We start from the raw sequence: 18933 nt of genomic DNA, 5'->3' as shown, positions 1-18933 counted from the left end.
ACGCTGTGGAATGCTTTGAGCTTGAGTTGAGTCGAGCTTGTCGAGTACTCAGCTCAACTCTACTAATCGTTTTCAACGAGCTTGAGCTCGAGTTAGGTTAAGCTCCTAGCGAGCCGAGCTCGGACAAGCATTTCTTAGCCTGGCTTGAGCTCGAGCATAACTCAATTAGGGGCCTTCATAAATGCATCAAACCCGAAAATTCAAAGCTCGGCCCTATTCAGCTCGATTACAACGGTAATTGAATGTAACCAATAAATAAAACTAACACAACCAACCAAATAACACGAGGGTGATGGGGAGGTGCACTCGCCTCACTTTTACCTCCTTCCACTATCCCTCGATCCCTCCACCTAATTAATGTGAACTTCTAAGAAATAGAGATCATTAAAGAAAACAGATGCAGTTCCTCTTATTGAACAAGCTAGTAGTTGTTCCACAACAGAAATATATGTGTTACAAACATATATGGCCGGGGAATGTACCCAGGAAATGAAATACTTTTCACTTTCACGGGCAAAAAGGAAAATAACGTTGGTTTGACTATTATAAAATGATATTTGTACATACATATTTTATACACACATCGTACACAAACTCAAAATGGATGTAGGACCATGCATGTAAGACCTATCCTACATGGATTTCACATATATGGGTCCCACACTCATTGTGAGTGTATGTACAATATATGTACAAGATGAGTATGAACAAATAATATAACTATTGACTATCACACTTTTTCTTTACCATTTATCTTCAGATGAGCATCTTCAACAGGATTTGGCTTATACCATGATGCCAAAACCAGATAAAATGCCAAATCGATACACCCTAACACAGCCAGCAGTGCATAGAAACAATCCAATCTGCTATCATTTAACCTGGAGAGTAGCCAACCATGCCCAACTTTTTCCCCTGTGACATTCTTTATGATTGTGACCAAAATGCTACTTCCAAAGAAACCAAGGGCGTTGGTTGTGAGGAACAGGCCGGTGCTGATTGCTTTCATCCCTTTGGGTGACTCGGTTATGAAGAAATCAAGCTGACCAGTGTACATAAACCCGTCCCCGATACCAACCAAGACGAATTGTGGAAGCAAGTAGAAGGCAGTTATTGGTAGAGTACTCGAGGTGCTACCTCTATTGGCTCTAACAACATCTAATCGTTTCATTTCCGCAAATGATGCAGCTGCCATTCCTAAAATGCTTAAGAATATGGCTATCCCTATTTTTTGCAAATTTGTGAAACCTGAAAATGGAAAACAATTTACTTTACACCAAATCTTCAAATTTTCCGTTTTTCAATATTAATTTAACTTTTCCACCACACAATGGAAATAATATGGGGTGTAGGGTATAGTATATGATTAAAAAGCATGCATGTATTAATCAGACTTGATCCTACTAATCTTTTAAACATATACATAAACAAGTTCACAAATTGATTTCATAACAAATTTTTCCTTTAAATTGAGCTGGAAAAAATTACCTCAATCAAACTAAAATTTTTCCTTAAAGCATGTGATTTTCACATGCATTTTTAATATGATTAACTAAGCATGTAATTCTCAAATGTTCTAAGAACAAATTAATGTCAATGTAATCGCTAGCATCCTCTAACTTAATTTGAAATAAACCTTTGTCAGGAAATTATACTAAAACATAAACACACGTCATGCATGCAAATTAAAGACTGAAAAAGTTTTCAATACACCCAACAATATGCCATTTTCTTTGTCAATAAATATCAATTTGCCTATATAAGTTGTTCTTTTCATTTTTTAATTAGAAGAGTGTTTTAAAAATTTTCTCGTACCGTGAACCCCTTTGGCTGATTGTCTCCAGAAAGGCAGTATGCGGTCATATATGATGAGAGTGATAATTGTGGATCCAACGAAGAAGCCGTTGAATGAAGCTGGTGGGATTGGGAAATTTCCGATCGATCTCTCCATGGTGGCAGCTTGTTGCACTGAGAAGCTCAGCAGCTGTGCACGTATTGTCCAAAAGATTATCGTTGCAACCATTATTGGCAATATTTTTATCAACATTTTTACTTCTTCCACCTTGGTGACTGTACAAAGTCCCCATGGATTGGAAATCGTTAACCCGTCAGGTCCGCGATCCATGCCGGTTATGATTGCTCCCTTGTCTAAACAACTGTCATTAAAATGTTAAAATATAAATTAAATGATTAAATTAATTTATTTTTATCAACTTAAATTTTTTAAATAAGTAATAATTTAATATGATGTCTACTAATTTCGAACCTTAACAATATTGTCAAAATTTCAATCAATACGCATATATAGTCAGCATACCAATATTTATTTGTATGAGAGATCGTTGATTCGTTATCAGAAGCTTTCTCATACAAGAAGCTAAGATCAGGTGGAAACTCGGCCTTCCTTTTCCTTATAGCAGCCACAATAACTTGTAGAATTTGAATGATAGGGCTTCCGGTACACTCCCTGTACCTATATCTTTTAGTCCCGATAAGGAAGGCAAATATTGAGAGAAACATGGAGGCCGAGCAAATCCCATATCCCCAGCTCCGTCCCACTTGGTCTTGTACATAAACAAGCACGGTAACGGCTAGTAGGGTTCCGAAGCTGATGATGAGGTAAAACCTGTTGAAGAAATGGGCCATTTCAGCCAATTCTTTCTCATCGTTTTGATCAAACTGGTCTGTTCCAAACCCTGAAACACTAGACTTTATTCCACCGACTCCTAGAGCCATTGAGTAGAGAGCAGTATACAAAATGCCCATTTGGAAGCTGCTGGGCTCTTCACATTTGAAAGGAAAATCATGGTTGCAAGCAGGAGGGCGTAGCTCTGGCAGTGCTGCCGATATGGCCAGCATGCATGTCCCCTAGTCATCAATTCCAGCTGCCAATCTTAGTATGATTATCAAATAAAACGACGCAGTAATTGACTGATATATATTCTGGAGGAATATTACCCACCAGTGCATGAATTACAGAGAAAATGGCGATTGTCCAATATCGGCCAAGGAAAGAATCGGCGAGAATCCCTCCAAGCAAACACAGAAGAAATGATGTACCTGCTACATTTGATGTGATAGTTGAGGAGGTTGTACTAGACTGATGCATTGTGCCATACAGATACGTCACAAGGTTCACAATTATTCCCATTGTTGACAGTCTCTCGCTTACTTCAATAACTACACAAAATGATGTCCCACCAAACTTAAATTAAATTAGTGCACAAACTCGTAATCAATATATATATATATATATATAGGAAATTAAGTTATAGAATTTAACTAATTAAGGATGTGTCTGAAAGGAAAATGATCAACTGCGGCTTTGTCGCTTTCTTCTTACAAATAAATAGTAAATTAATGCGTCAAAAATTCTATCCTTTTTTTTTTATATACGAAAAATTCTAACCATTTCTCTATTCTTTCCTGCAAAATTTCTGCAGCTGTATTCTTTGATTGGCCTTTGTTGTTTGGTGCCTTTTAGGCTTGCTTGGGCGTGTATTTGCCCTTTGTGCAGTTTGAGTTTTGAGCTTGGGCTTGTGTGTTGTTTTTGTTCCCCTTTGCCAGTGAGTGGCTTAATTGTTCCTATTGGTGGGATACTGTTTTGGTGTTTGGTTTTATAAAGGTTTCTTTCATAAAAAATAAAAGATAAAAAATTATAAAGTTCATGAAAAGCTGTAAGCACAGGATATATAGAGGAGGCTGGTCGTTCGAGTAATTCTACATGTCATATAAATGTTCATCAAGTGTTCATTAAATAATGATGTGGCTTTTAAAATCACTATTAGACATGAGATTGATCAAATAGTGATTTTAAAAGCCACTTCAATATTTGATGGACACTTAATTAACATTTATATGACATGTAGAATTACTCGATCCGGTCGCTCAAGGTTTAATTATATAATACATCAAAATAAATAAAGACTATGTTTACTAGTATATTTTCATAATGTTTTTTGTTTTCAGTTTGAAAAACACACATTTTTTCAAATACGTTAAGAAACAACTCAAATATATATATATATATATCTTTTCAAAACACAAATTAAACATTTTACAAATCTTTTCACGCTTTCTTGTAGTAATACTTTGACAAAACATGTGCTTAACTATTGTATGATGGGAGCCAACTTATTATTATTATAATAAAAGAATAATTATTCAAGTAGCCATGTGGCCACCCAAACTAGATCGGGGTGGGCACACAACCATCCCTCTCCTCCATTGAGTGGCCATACAACCATTCTTTTTCAATGATCTTTTTAAAATTTAAGTAAAAAGCCAAATCTACATGTATTTTTCTTTTTTCAAAATAAGCAGGTGTATTTTATAAAAAGATATTTTCTCAAATGTAAATCGTACCAAGAAAACACTAATCACCCATTTTTTTTCAAACACTACCAATTAGCCATAGGCTACTTCTATTCAATTTTCTTTTTTCTTTTGTTCCTTTCTTTTTTTTTTCTTTTTTTTTCTTTTTTTTTTTTAATCTTTATATGTACTCCGGCTTGTTAAACTCTTTATTTATCATATGTAAAGTATGAGTAATTATTTATCATATGTAAAGTATGAGTAATTATAAATGTGTATTAACTGTCTATCAAATGTCCATAAAAAAAAATGAGATAGCTTTTAAAATCACAATTTGATCAATCATACACTCAATTGTGATTTTAAAAGCCACCTTAATTTTGTATGGATACTTAATGAACAATTAATGTACATTTAAAATTACTTGTAAAGTATGACAGAAATGGAAACAATTAAGGGAGTAATTCTACATGTCATATAAATGTCCAGAAATGAAAACAAGTATGAGGTGGCTTTTAAAATCAATATTGGGCATGTGATTGATCAAATGATGATTTTAAAAGTCACATTATTATTTGATGGATATTTATATGACATATAAAATTACTCCAATTAAGGCTATATTATGTTCCTTAATTATTTTTTCGAATTTGCAATTGAGATCCAGCAAAGTCTCCCATTTGTATAAACCCCCAAACAAACACTTTAGAAACTGAAAGAACCACCGTAAATATATATATACTTATAATTTCTCAAGCTTGCCTTCCCCCTCCCCTCCCCTCCTAGAAAAAAGATCCAGTACTATTGGACTTGTACCTGCTTCATCATTGATCTTCGGTTTGCAATTGAGTATATGCATTATATGAAAAGTAGATAAACAATTCATCCAAAAAACAGAAAAGTACATAAAGAAATTTAATCACAGGAAAAATAAATTTTCGGGATTCACCTACGATTAGAGCCGCAGGCACCCAACCACCCGTTGTGTTCCTATCGGCAGGGTCACCCTTGTAGTCAACTCTATCTAAGATGAAGGAATTCTTCTTGCTTTCCTCCATGAAGAACTATCACAAAGAAAATTGTGTCACGTTTAGCACAGCCAACTTCATGCAACCCAATTTATATACATTTTTAAATATCCAAAGAACCTTAAACTAATCAAAAAAATCCTAGGATATGTGACATTTTTTTATCAGAAGTCGTAAGAGGTACAGTGCGGAGAATCTAATTATTCACGTCCCTTACTTGATCATAAGATGAGGTCCGATCCTTGCAAGTGGGTCAATGCTATCCCTTGGAGTTCTGATAATTAACATTTTCTTTTAAAAAATGAAACTGACAAATATATCTCTAAAATTAATTTCGACAAGGAAAATCAGGTAAGTGGTACGTTCTTGGTTTTATATATACATTTTATTTTACATTGTCTTTTCATAACTTACATAAAAATAAATAATAAAAAAGATTACCATATATAATTGTTTTCCCAGCCAGCCATCCAATTCATTTTGATATGAAATGTCCAGTGGAGTTGTCAAAGATTGTCATTATGTTTGCATTGGCTCTTTATTATTATTTTCTTTCTATTAATATATTTCATTGTAAGCTTTCAGTTCATCTTAAAACTATCCTTCCAACGGTGGATCAGCTCAGCCACCACAGTCAAATAGCACGTTTAAGTATACTTTTACTGCAAATTCAGTTCATGATCATAAATCAAAATTTTGGACGTAGTAACAAATTGGCCGACCCAACTTTTTATGGTAAGGGACTTTTGGGGGCTGCTTCTTTTTCTTTTTTTCTTTTTTCTTTTTTTTTTTTTTTTCTTTTTTTTTTTTTTTTTTTTTATTCTTCTTCAGGAGGAGGCTACCAACTGTGACCTACTCTACTTGGACATTACTACAGTAGCACACCTATTCGCTAGAAATTATATTGTTCGGGATGGGCCTAGACGGTGAAGAACCGCAGGCACCCCCTCAAGACCAATTGAGTCATAGTCTGACTCAACCCCACCAGGACATCAGATGACTAACACTAATAAAAAATAGGGAAAACTGTAATCTACCCCCCTAATGTTTACATCAATTTGCAATTCTGGTACCAATGTTTAGATTGCTTTAATTGCACCCAAGAAAGTTGCAAAAATTTGCAATCCACCCCCTTTTGTCCAATTGCTCCGTTTGATGAGACGGAAATGCACCCACGAGCGCGGCACGTGAGTTTTTTGGGCCAAACTTGACGAAAATGCCCTCATCAAAACACCGCGTTTTGGTCATCTCCTTCAACAAATTTTCTCGAAGGTGTTGGTCGCCGATGGGTTCCTTGAGCTCGACTGGGCCAAATCAAAGGATCGGCTACACAAGCCAAACACTCTTTACTGATCAAACCCATAAAACACTCATAATCAATCCATCAAACACCACCACCATTCGACCATCAACACACACACACAAACAAACACCACCGTTCGGCCATCAGTACACACACACGTCACTGGCTGGAAAACAGAGGTACACGGCCAAGAACAAACGACAACCCATAAATATCCATCTTCAAAAATCAAGCATATAATTGGTCAAAAATCAAGCAATTCCCAAGGTTTAATCACATTAAGGAATTCTACCAAAATCCACCAGAAAAATCCTACTAAAATGGCCGAAATCCGTGCTCTTCGACAGTCCACCGTTGACCTATCGGAAAACCCAGCTTTGTCTTGCCGGAAATCGCTCTGGGTTTTGCCGGCGACCCCTGGTCCTGCTCGGGTCCTCTACGATCAACCCCTCTCGACCCTCGCCCGAGCCAGCTTCGATCTCCACCGTTCGCTCACGCAGGAGCTAGACGAGCCACAATCCTACGGCTTCAGAGCCATCATCACTCTCATCCTTTCCGTCACCGAGTCCCCAAACCCTCTCCCTCTGGTTCCTCCAATAAAGTCTCAAATTGGGTGACCATCGGAACCTCAATTTTTGCGAAAATTCGTTGAAGGAGATGAGGGTATTTTCGTCAAGTTTGGCCCAAAAAACTTACGTGCCGTGCGGATGGGTGCATTTTCGTCTCATCAGACGGAGCAATTAGACGGAAGGAGGTGGATTGAAAATTTTTGCAACTTTCTTGGGTGCAATTGAAGCAATCTAAACATTGGTACCAAAATTACAAATTGGTGTAAACATTAAGGGGGTAGATTGCAGTTTTCCCTAAAAAATAAGTGATTTCCATTGCTAAATTTGAACTCATTTCCCAATGCTTGCCTAACATCACATGGATTCTTTGAGACACTAGTGGTACTTTTGGGGACTGTTAATTCGCTCATCAAGGTCACATTCATCGATGTACTGTACACCCATAGTACTTTTCATGCATTTGAATTCTCTTTAGTTCTGTCAGTTTAAGTGAAAGGGCAAAAGTGTAAAAAAAAAATATGAAATAACAATTTTACCCTTATTTTTATGCTAACTGTAATCGTCATCGACTTTATATGGTAGTTCTTTGTTTGTTGCCATATTAATGTTTGAAAACCATTGTGATGACTTTTTTTTTTTTTCCACATCTTTAATTTGATTAAGAATCTAGAGGTACTTGGAAAGCCATTTGTCTCAAGGAAGGACGAAAGGGTAGTGAATTTTTTTTTTTTTTTTATTTTTTTTTTTTAAAATAATAATCTTTTAGCTAGGAAAAAAAAAATTAAAATGATTTTGCTTACATAGCCCTTGGCGCTAGTAAATTAGCACAGTGAAATTTTTTTAAAAAATATATATATATTAATTGTACTAGTGTAGCTGATTGTTACATGTGATCATCCAGAAGTTTTTTTTTCTCCCAGTTAGCATTCAACTCCACGTTCTTCCTTCCCATAATGTTCTGGAATGAAGGACGTTGGTGGACAACATCTTGTAAAGCTCGAATGCCCTCATCAGTATGGTCTGAAAATAGGCCACATGCTCTTCATTCATGAATTCTCGCCCCTTTTAATGCTGAACTTAATTGACCCTTCTTCTAGGGTTAGCAATTTTTGACACGACCCGCGAACCCGACACGAATACGACACGGAAAAATAGGGTTAGGGTTTACTGTAATCAGGTTCAGGTAATAATCGGGTCAACCCGGTTAAGTTTGAAAAAAAAAAAAAAAAAAAAAAAAAAAAAAAAAACTAGTCTAACTCTAACACTAACAGTCTAACACGCTAACCCGACTAACCCGACTAATATGAATCTCTGATATTCTGATTTCTGACTTCTGAGAAGTAAGAAGTGAGATTCGAGAAGTGAGAAACAGAGAAAGGGCCGAAAGTTCGAAACGGTGGAACCCTAGCCTAGTAGCCTGTCTCCCGCCCGCCCGCCCACCGCACTCCGCACGCCCGACCGGCGCGACTACCAACCATCCGGCCTTTTCCCCCTCTTTGGTTCTTTCTACGCCAAACTTTTCAGTTCCTCCTCAAGGTATGGGTGTTTTGGTTTGGTTTCCTTTTGAGATTTAGGTTTGATTGGTTGGTTGAAGAAGCTCTAACCGAATGGTGTTTAAACTTTAAAAGAAAATATTGTGGGTTCACTAGGTTGTCTATTAATTTGATTTTTCTTCCCTGTTTCGGTTGGAAAAAATATGACCACTAAGTATCAGTGTATCACCGACACCGATTCACCATGTTTTTTTTTTCGCTTAATTTATCCTATGGATCTGATTTGTTCTTGTTCTCTTTAACTTGAATTTCGTGGCATACTACACTGTAAATCAGCTGGCTGCATCTTTTGAACAGAGGTAGACTGTAATTTAGTTCACCATTGCTCTGGTTTCATGTCATATCCTGCATTTCAATACTTGAGATCAGTTGAAACAAAAGTGGCAGAAGAATGCACATTGGAGGCCTGCATGAGGTTGAGTTAGGAATATTTAATCAGAGGGGGAAGAGAGAAATTCTTGCCGAAGATCTTATGATCTTTGCCCCTGGAGGCTGGAATTTTCCTTTTTCATTTTTCTTTTCTCTTATAAAAAATCATAGTTTAAAATTGATACCTTGGGGTCAGCCCTTCCATCACAAATATCTGTTCCTTTTCAATTGCAGTATATATGTATTATGACAGCTAAAACAGGAGCTCTTTTGGCTTTAGAATTTTCCATTTAGATCTTAACAGTGTAAAAGACTAAAAGTTGGTCTTCATTTGACATTGATATATACCACAGGTTGTTTGCTGGTTCTTCTGTTTGTCTATGTGTTTTCTGTGTGAGAATTGCTAGACATTTCTTTATAGCAGATGGAAGTTTCACCTGCTTAATTCACTGAGCTTAGTTGCTTGGGAATGCATTCAACTTTTTAATTCTACAAAAACTGTGGAACTTGATATGTTATTTGCAAAAGCATTAAGCTAGGGGGCTGTAAAATTGTTTTATCTTCTTTATCTTCTTTATCTATTTTATCTCACATTAGTCCCAGTTGAAAACTCCTTGTTGCTCCTTCCTTCAGTTAGCTCTCGGATCCTAAAAATTGTCAACCCAGAACTAATGTGTCAATGCAGAACTGGTTTTGTCCAGTTGATTGTTGGTTTGTTTAGGTTTTGAGCTAGTTTGCTCTTTAGTTTTGTTGGTTTGAACAATTTTGTACAATTGCTTTGTTTTCAATATAGATCATTTGAATATAGCTTCTTTCTTTTTTCTTTTTCCAATAGAACTTGTAGATATACATAGAAAACGAAATGATTCTTAAGTTGTGCATTCACTCATAAAACAAATAATTGAACTCCATTGAACATATCTGCAATTCACATAGACACATAAAAGGCCCATGTTCAATGTTTACATCCACTTGTAAAAATGTTTTCAATTAATTTCATCCAACTAATGGATTCAAAAATCTTGGTTTCTGAAATATCAGGTAGACTAGATAGTATGCACTCTTCATATAGATATATGAGTCTGTGGCGCACTAACCATGACCTTGGTATTTGATGAAATTTTTGGCAGGTTTCAAGTCTCTTTGTACTTCTTTCGATCGCTAGCTTATAGACGGTCATCTATTGTGTGACTTGTGTCCAATCATGAATCAAGATCAAGAGCAGCCTGAGCAGGTAAAATTATTAGCCTTTGAAGTTTCAAGTTGTCTTTGTGAGCTAGATTTTATGTACTATCTAATTTGGATTGAAGAACTAATTTACTAATAATGATATCTGCAGATGAGTAATGAAGTACTTGGTGATGATGATATTGTTAGAGACTTTGAAGATGATGTGATTGAATTGACTACGATAGAAGAAGAAAATGACTCTGTTTGTGCGGAGAAGAAGGGAAAAATTTGAAAAAAGGCCACAAGAGTAGAAAGACTTCAGCCGTTTGGGATCATTTTGATGCCATTCATGGTAAGGATAGTGAGAAGTTAAAGGCAAAATGCAAGTTGTGTGGTACTGTATACTTGGCTCCAAGTACTTATGGAACTGAAAATTTAAAGCGCCACATAGAAAATTGTCCGAGGAGAAGCACTTGTGATGTTGGGCAGATGCTCTTATCTAGAAGTCAGGGATCTCTGTCTGTAAGTAACTCTAAATTTTGTCCCAAAAAATTTAGAGAACTGTTGGTTGCTTTGGTCATTAAGCATGATTTGCCTTTTCAATTTGTTGAGTATGATGGTTGGAGAGAGATAATAAAATACCTGCATCCTGATGCACCTCTTATCTCTAGGAATACCCTTAAGGCTGATTTGAAAATTTTGCATATGAGGGAGAAGCAAAAAGTTAAAGTTATGTTGAATGGTTGTCCTGGTAGGATTTGTTTAACATCTGATTTGTGGACTTCTTTGACTACTGATGGATATATGTGTCTCACAGCACATTTTATTGACAAGAATTGGGTTTTAACTAAAAGGGTGTTAAACTTTTCATTCATGCCCCCACCACATAATGGTATATCTTTGTGTGAAAAGACGTATAATTTGCTAGAAGAGTGGGGGATTGAGACCAAGGTTTTCAGTATAACATTGGATAATGCTTCTTCTAATGATGTTTGTGTTGGTTTATTAAGAAATCAATTGAACATAAAGATAGCCCTTGTTTGTGAGGGCGGGTTTTTTCACATTCGTTGTTGTGCACACATTCTTAATTTGATAGTTCAAGATGGTTTGAAAGAGATTGATAGTGCTCTTCAAAAGATCCGTGACAGTGTGAAGTATGTTAGAGGATCACAAATGAGAAAACAAAATTTCCTTTTGGCTGTGAATAAAATGTCATTGGATAATAGAAAGGGGTTAAAACAATATGTGCCAACCAGATGGAATTCTACATATCTTATGCTTGAGACTGCTATTCATTATCGGAGTGCTTTTAGTTATTTAGAGATGATTGACTCAAACTATAAGCATTGCCCTACTGCACCTGAGTGGGAACAAGCGACTCATATATGTTGTTTTTTGGCTCCTTTTTACCATGCTACATGTGAGTTTTCTGGTACCAAGTATCCCACAGCCAACCTCTACTTTCCTGTGATCTATGACATTTATGTAACCTTGAAGGAAGAAGTTGAGAGCGAAGATGAATATAAGAGATTAATGTCAACACAAATGCTCTCTAAATTTGAGAAATATTGGTCAGAATTTAGTGTAGTATTGGCTATTGCAGTTGCGTTGGATCCTCGTTACAAGCTTGAACTTGTAAATTTCTGTTATACGAGGCTTTATGGAGTTAATAATTGTAGAGAGTATTGTCATGTTCGTGATAAAATGATCTATCTTTTTTTGGAGTACGGTGGTTCCTCATCTACATCTTCAAGTGCCATATCTCTTGATACAAGAAATGTTAATTCTCAAGCATCCCAACCACAAGTCAAGGCTGTCAAGCGGACTTCTGCAACGATGAAGGTAAAATTATATGTTTATGTTGTGATTTATGTGTTATTGTTAGTAACTTAGAATATAATATATATACTTTTAACTACTTAGTAAATTATGTTCACGTTATCTTTTTAATTGTAAGCATTTTTTAATTCTGGCGGGAATAATGCTCAAGCAAATAAGAGTCAATTAGAAATTTATTTCGATGAACCCAGACTGATAATTGCTGAGGATGGAGATTTTGACATTCTTTCCTATTGAAAAGGAAATGAATGTCGTTATCCTATAGTAGCTGCTATGGCTCGTGATATTTTGAGTATTCCTATTTCCACGGTTGCTTCAGAATCTACATTTAGTGTTGGTGGACGTGTAATTGATCAATATAGGAGTTTGTTCAAACCTGATATTGTTGAGGCACTAATATGCACTCGGGATTGGTTATTTGAAGAGGAAGGTAATATTTGTTATTTGTATATTTATTTTTTTCATTAACTTATATTATTATTTTTTATTACACTAATTCCTCTTATCTTTTGATGTAGAATTGACACAAATGAATGTTGAAGAGCTTGAAGAAGATATTTTGACTTTGAATCTCAATTCCAATGATGTTCCAATTCCAAGTTCATCAGGAACAGCTTCTATTAATATTCCTTGACATTGGCTTATATGTGGATGCGTTCTTTTTATAGGGTTTGTTTTAATTATGGGTTTTGTTTTGCCCTTACGAACTGAAACTGAATTATGTAACTTATGTTTTGCCCTTAGTAGTTGTAAAAATTTTAGTTATGTTTAGTTAACTTAAGTTTAACTTGAGAGGAATAGCTTAGCATTTTTCTTTTTGTATTCCTCTTAAATTTTAACAAAATATAGATAATTAAATATTAAATATTTGATAAAGAAACTTAAATATGGTTGATGGGGATATAGCCGATTATTAACCCAGAATTGGCCCCCCTAGTTGGTAGATTCACTACCTAATGTTAGTAAAAGAAAATGCAATTAAGTAGAGTAGGTTTCAAATTTTTTCATTTTTTGGTAGTTGGTCACTTTCACAAGGCATGCAGAAATTTGGTAAGATAAATATGACAACTTATGCGTTATATTTTGTGTAAACCATATACTACAATTCTCGTAATATTCTAACACTATGGGTTGCTTGAGAAAAATTGATTAATTTGTTGGACAATTGAAGTAATGGAAATAATGTTGATTTAATTTGATGACTAATTGACTAAGAAAGAGCGAGAGAGCAAACAACTGAAACAAGTAAGCACAACTATGATTGATTTATCTTCCTTGGTAAATGTAGGACAGAAGAGAAGCTTATTAGTTATTACATTTTCCTAATGAAATAGACATTCTGCAAACCAAACGAGGCCTAAGTGATCCCTATAAAGTTTGAATAATTCCAAACATAGATTATTTCAAAAAAAAAAAAATCCAAATATTGATTAGAAAAAATATAATCCTAACATTGATAGATCATAATTGATTGTAATTTGTTGATTGAATTGTAGTTTGTCCAATTCCTACATTAGAGAGGGCTCTAATGAGACATACCATACTCGACCTCAAACGTGTTGGTCATGTTGGAACTAATGAATCCTATCAAAACTTAACCTCAATTTAACTGCTCAAATTAAAAATTTCGATCCATACCAATGTGACACGACACATGTAAAGTAATGTATGGTTTACCAGAAAAGAATGGAATTTAGTAATTTACAAAGAAGTTTTACCAGAAAAGATTTGAAGCCAATTATACTGATGTGCTTTCTATTGAAGCATTACAAATCTTTTCTTGAAAAGTGACCTACTCTATTTCTTTTGGTAACACTTCCAAACACATATACTATCTATCAATGTCATATAAATATGTTTTCCTACCATTTTTTTTAAAGAGAAATGATACTTTTACATTTTTTATATATTTTTTTATATCTTATTTTTAAATCCACATTTAAATTTATAGGACCGATGTAAAGTTTCGCAAATTCAATAATAAATTTAAAACTTAGTTGTATGGAGACATATATATATATATATATATATATATATATATATATATATATATATATATATATATATATATATATATATATATATATATAAGAAAGTAAGTGTATTTTTTTTTTTTCTAAATGGAGTGCTAAGATCTCGGGAGAATATGAAGTCTAAAGATGGATCTTTGGAGAAACTGTTTAGCTACCTCAGTTTTTATTTTTCCCTTTTTTTGTTTTGTACCTTTTTGCTAACCAAATTTCAATTTAGGAAATTGATGTCGGGTAAACGGGTGACACGTTTATTAGTCGTGTTTGTCGGGTCTTGTTCGGGTCGCGTGTCACAACCCGATTAATAATCGGGTCGGGTTCTTGTCGGACCCGTTTATGTAATCGGGTCAGTCGGGTCGACACGAACCCGGCCCGTGAACCCGAATTGCCAACCCTACCTTCTTCTTCCTATTTCGACTCAGACTACCTAGGCACATAACAGTCAAATGTCTGCGATTGGGTGAAGCATTGTCGTTGGTTTTCTACAAAGCAATTGTTACTGTTGCAAGTTAGCGCTAGTAAAATATCACGTGTATTTTTCTTTTGGCCGGCGTTTTATGTAGATTTGTCGACGGCTAATCTGCTTTTGAAGGCGGAGTCAAGCGAAAGTATCAGAGATACTTCATCATTGATCTTCGGCTCCAAAGACAAAGAACATCTCTTGATCATCTTCAAAGACGAAGAACTTTTCGTCTTCGACAAATCTCATTTCTAGAACCTACACAGAGGTGGGGAGATGGCGTCGACTGATGAAAAAAGAAGGTTCGAGAGAATAGTACTTGAGCTAGGACTGCGAGGACCTTGATGAGATGAATGGATATGCCCACAAAAATGATGTTGTTATCTTAGTTGAGTCAAAACTAATGTACAAAATGAAGTCGTTATAGTAATTTTTTTTGTTTATCAAATTTTTTAATGTTGAAAATGCGGATTCGGATGTAGTTATTAGTAATATTCGCATATGTATCAGTATAATGCGGTCATCACTTTTAAGTATCCATATCCACATGTTTATTACGGTTATTAAATATAGTTATTATCCACTATCTTCATATGCGGTAATGACTATTTTGAATTACTATCATATATATGCAAACTTAAATGATGTGGCATGGTTATTACTATATTCAAAATTAAATAAATTAATATTTCACTTGGTATACAATTCATGATTATTAGCCATATAGAGGGTTATTGTTTCATAAGTAAACAAAATTTGAATTACTCAAAGCAAATACAAATAAAAAAGTAAATGTAGTTAAAGAAGCGGCTGACGAGCGTCGAGCGATCAGCTAGATTCACTTGAAAAGAGCTTTCAGGAGGAGAAAAAACTGGACCCTGACAAGAAGATGAGGCTTATGCTTCTCGATCCCTTGGAGAGCTTCATCTTCCAGTCGCTCGTCAGCCGCCTCTTCTTATTCTGGCAGCTCCCATAGCTATTGTTCTTGTCCATTCCCGGCACAATCATGTGCCCTGAGTCCACCAATATTGCCGAGTGCTTCACCTCCATTCCTGAAACAAGGAAAGCAAATTAAAGGTTTGCTACCTAGGAAGTTGAAAATAATGCTTTTCTTAACCCCAAGGGGTTGGCCTAATGGTTAAGCTTATGCTTTCAAGAGAATATCACCTCCCGAAGTCCCAAGTTTGAATCCATTCAAGTGCAAACAATCTCTTGGGACCAGGCACCCCAGTTGTGTGTATGTGTGTGTGTGTGTGTGGGGGGGGGGGGGGGGGGGGCGGCGGTCTTCAGGCCTCTAACCATCTGCTGGTGATTTAAGGCTCAATGCCTGGTGTGGCGTCGGACATTGTGCCGAAAATTAGTCATTGGTTTCTGGCAAGCAGTCACTACGCTTGAAAGGTTTGACTACCACCTTGGCGGGCCAGTCGTTCAGCGAACGAGGTACATTGCAGCTATAGGGACCGAGAGATACCTCGCATGAAAAAATAAAAATAAATAAATAAATAATGCTTTTCTTGCATGCCCATATTTAAGCAACACAAAATTTGAAGTAATAAAGGTAAGCAACTATAGTGAAAATTCAAAGAAACAAAGAAGACCACGATTGAGAAAACAGTCAACACTAAGAGAGTACTGATGAGTTCACCGGGATATGGGTTGTAGTTATAGCTGTAGAGGAAGCTTAAAAAAGATTCTAGTCGAGAAACAAAGGGTCTTAAGCTCCCATTCCAGTCCATTTTTGCCTCCACCTTCTGTCTCTTAAGCAAATGGCTAAATCGCAACTCGACCTATAAAATTGCAATTTAACTTTTAAAATTGTATGTTTTCAAAAAAAGTACATATTGCCTACGATTTGAAAAGGCATAATTTTTTTGTGTTTTCAAATCGCAATTTTTTAAAAACCCAATTTCAAATGATTCAGCTTCTGCAATTTAGTTTAAAATTGTATTTTTTATCTACAAAATCGCAATATCAAATGCACTCTTAATAGAAATAAGTTTTATATATATAGTATGTTATATTATAAGGAAAAATACAATTTAGCCCCGCCCCCCACAAAACTACTACTCTTTCTTCGGATGGCCCCCCAAACTACCAAAACCTTTGAAAAATGTCTCTTTTGGCAAAATATCCCCATAATACCCCTGTCACGTGCCATTTTTAATTAAAAAAACAAAAAACAAAAGATTAAAAATAAATAAATAAATAAACAAAAAATTTTATTTTTTTATTTTTTTTTAAAAAAAAAAAGGTGTTTGGGGTGGCGTTATTTCCCAGTCGTGACCCGATCTTCCAGACACCCCTCCGATCACCGTCCATTTGCAACACCGTGATGACCGATTTTATAGCCTAGCTCGACAAATTCCGATTCGCAATCATTAGCTCACCCCGCTCTAGAAAATATCATCCACCTGAGAGAAAAGCTTGTGATCCTTGAGCCCTAAGTAGTTATTGGCCAACGTTTTGAATGGCAAAAAATCACAGAGTAGAAAATGGGTATGAACATCAACGAACAAGCTCACGGCCCTTGATTTCTCTGTCAGAAACCAATCGAGGTCTTCCACAACGATGATATACTTGCTCGTCATTTGTAATAAAACAAAATTCAAATTGGAATCATTCATAACCTTCTAAAGATAAATATCATAGACATCGAAGGATAGAAAATTAGTCATGTCCGCGTTCAGAGAGGCGGGGATGAGTTGGCCAAACTACAGGCGTGCATCGATCGTGCCCAACAACGATGCTTGAAAGAAGCAGTACGTCTTCCGATCAATCGTATTTTTTTTAAAAATAAAAATAAAAAAATAAAAATAAATAAAAGAAAAAATTGTTTTTTTATAATAATTTTTTTAATTTTTTGAATTATTTTTTAGGGTTAAATACTCCATTGGTACCTAGGTTTAAGCATTTTTAAATTTAGTACCTAAATTTTCATTTGTATCATAGGCGGTACTTGAGTTAGTGGTAAAAACTCATTTGATACCTCTGTTAGATTTTTCGTCCAAATTTTAACGGCTCGCCACGTGTCAACAGCTGAGGTTGATATGTGACACTATATAAAAATAAATAAAAAATAAAAATCCTTAAAAAATAATTTAAAAAAGAAAAGGAAAAAAAGAAGAGAGGTGGCTGAGCCACCCGCCTTGGCCAGCATGGGAGTGGCCGGCCACCCCCATTATGTGTCCAAAAAGTATTTTTAAGTTTTTGGAGATTTGGTAGACTTGTACTTAGGTTTGCAATTGAAGTCTATGAAGAATTGCTGCAAAAGACAATTACAAGAAAAGATGTCTGGACAAGTATACATGGGTCCAGACATCGTAGCTTCAAGGAGTTATTGTTCCCTAAGTTTTGACATATCAATGGCAATAACCCTATTAGGTAGGTTGATGTCCGAATAGGTGTATGAGTGTCTGGACACATTGAGCCGCATAAAGCTTATTTTTTCTTGGACATTTGGATGGTGCTGCAGACAGAAGCTCTCCGATTATGTTGTTGTCTGAACATACCAAATATTGGTCCGAACATGAACCTAGTCAATATGCGTATTTCGAAGGAGATGTCTAGACATCAAGGATGTCAGTCAGGACATGGAACGCGATTAGGGTTTCTAACCTACATGTTCGGATGCCGCCGCGTAGATTACTCATTTTCCTATTTAAAGCCTATTTTGTGAAGCTCTCAATATCTCTCAAAGACACAATTTTTCGAGCCTCCATTGTGAGAGTTGAGAGATCAATCCCGAGAACTTGATACAAGTTCTTGAGTGTGATTCAAGAGTTTGTTCGTGTGAAAATTCTTGAACTGGATTCAAGCCAAAATGTTGTGACTGCACTTTTGAAGTTACAATGTAAGTCTATTGATGGTCATCGATAAGGGGTTCACTCATTGAAGAATAACCAACTGGGGAATTGGAGCCAAGACACGTGAGAAACAGGTCGTCCTATAGATTGTCTTGGTAAAATTTCATAGGGTTGTAAGTTTTACTGTTACCTATAGTTAGTTCTTATTTTAATTAAGTGGAATCATAGGTTTGGCTACTCGGAGAAGTTTTCCATTGGTGCAACGTTTTTCTCTTTGTGAATAAAAATCTTGTGTTGTGATCGCTATTTTAGTTTTTGGCTTGATTAATTATAGCTACAATAGTTTTCATTCATTATTATTAATAATTGTTATACGTTGTTTGCTTTCTCTACTGTGTGTGGGGTCAAAATTGGTTGTTTGCTATTTCTAGGGTTGTCTTCGAGCCTAGCCTACCTGAGCCAAGTTTGAGGTTGCCAAACTCAACCCGAGCTCGA

At 35.6% G+C, this 18933-nt stretch overlaps 2 protein-coding genes across 3 annotated transcripts; one reads left to right on the top strand and one right to left on the bottom strand.

Annotated features, from left to right (window-relative positions):
* Positions 1–384: 384 nt before the first annotated feature.
* LOC133856507 (protein NRT1/ PTR FAMILY 6.2-like) lies at positions 385–5422 on the bottom strand. 2 transcript variants are annotated; one of them, XM_062291553.1, is made up of 5 exons: positions 5264–5422; positions 2963–3180; positions 2318–2868; positions 1816–2156; positions 385–1248 (listed from the first exon to the last, which is right to left on the bottom strand). In XM_062291553.1, the coding sequence occupies exons 1-5, from the start codon at positions 5370–5372 to the stop codon at positions 731–733; spliced, it is 1737 nt and encodes a 578-aa protein (XP_062147537.1). In that variant the 5' UTR covers positions 5373–5422; the 3' UTR covers positions 385–730. The 2 variants fall into 2 exon arrangements, with proteins under 2 accessions (XP_062147537.1, XP_062147539.1); XM_062291555.1 differs by having other exon boundaries at positions 5268–5421.
* Positions 5423–11072: 5650 nt separating this feature from the next.
* LOC133856590 (zinc finger BED domain-containing protein RICESLEEPER 2-like) lies at positions 11073–12888 on the top strand. Its single transcript, XM_062291651.1, has 3 exons — positions 11073–12148; positions 12337–12575; positions 12664–12888. The coding sequence occupies exons 1-2, from the start codon at positions 11111–11113 to the stop codon at positions 12349–12351; spliced, it is 1053 nt and encodes a 350-aa protein (XP_062147635.1). The 5' UTR covers positions 11073–11110; the 3' UTR covers positions 12352–12575; positions 12664–12888.
* The last annotated feature ends 6045 nt before the right edge of the window (positions 12889–18933 follow it).

This window comes from Alnus glutinosa, chromosome 14 (genome assembly GCF_958979055.1).
Source record: "Alnus glutinosa chromosome 14, dhAlnGlut1.1, whole genome shotgun sequence".
Taxonomy (NCBI): domain Eukaryota; kingdom Viridiplantae; phylum Streptophyta; class Magnoliopsida; order Fagales; family Betulaceae; genus Alnus; species Alnus glutinosa.
The sequence above is the reverse complement of the archived record's forward strand: the minus strand, read 5'-3'. Positions and strand labels throughout refer to the sequence as shown.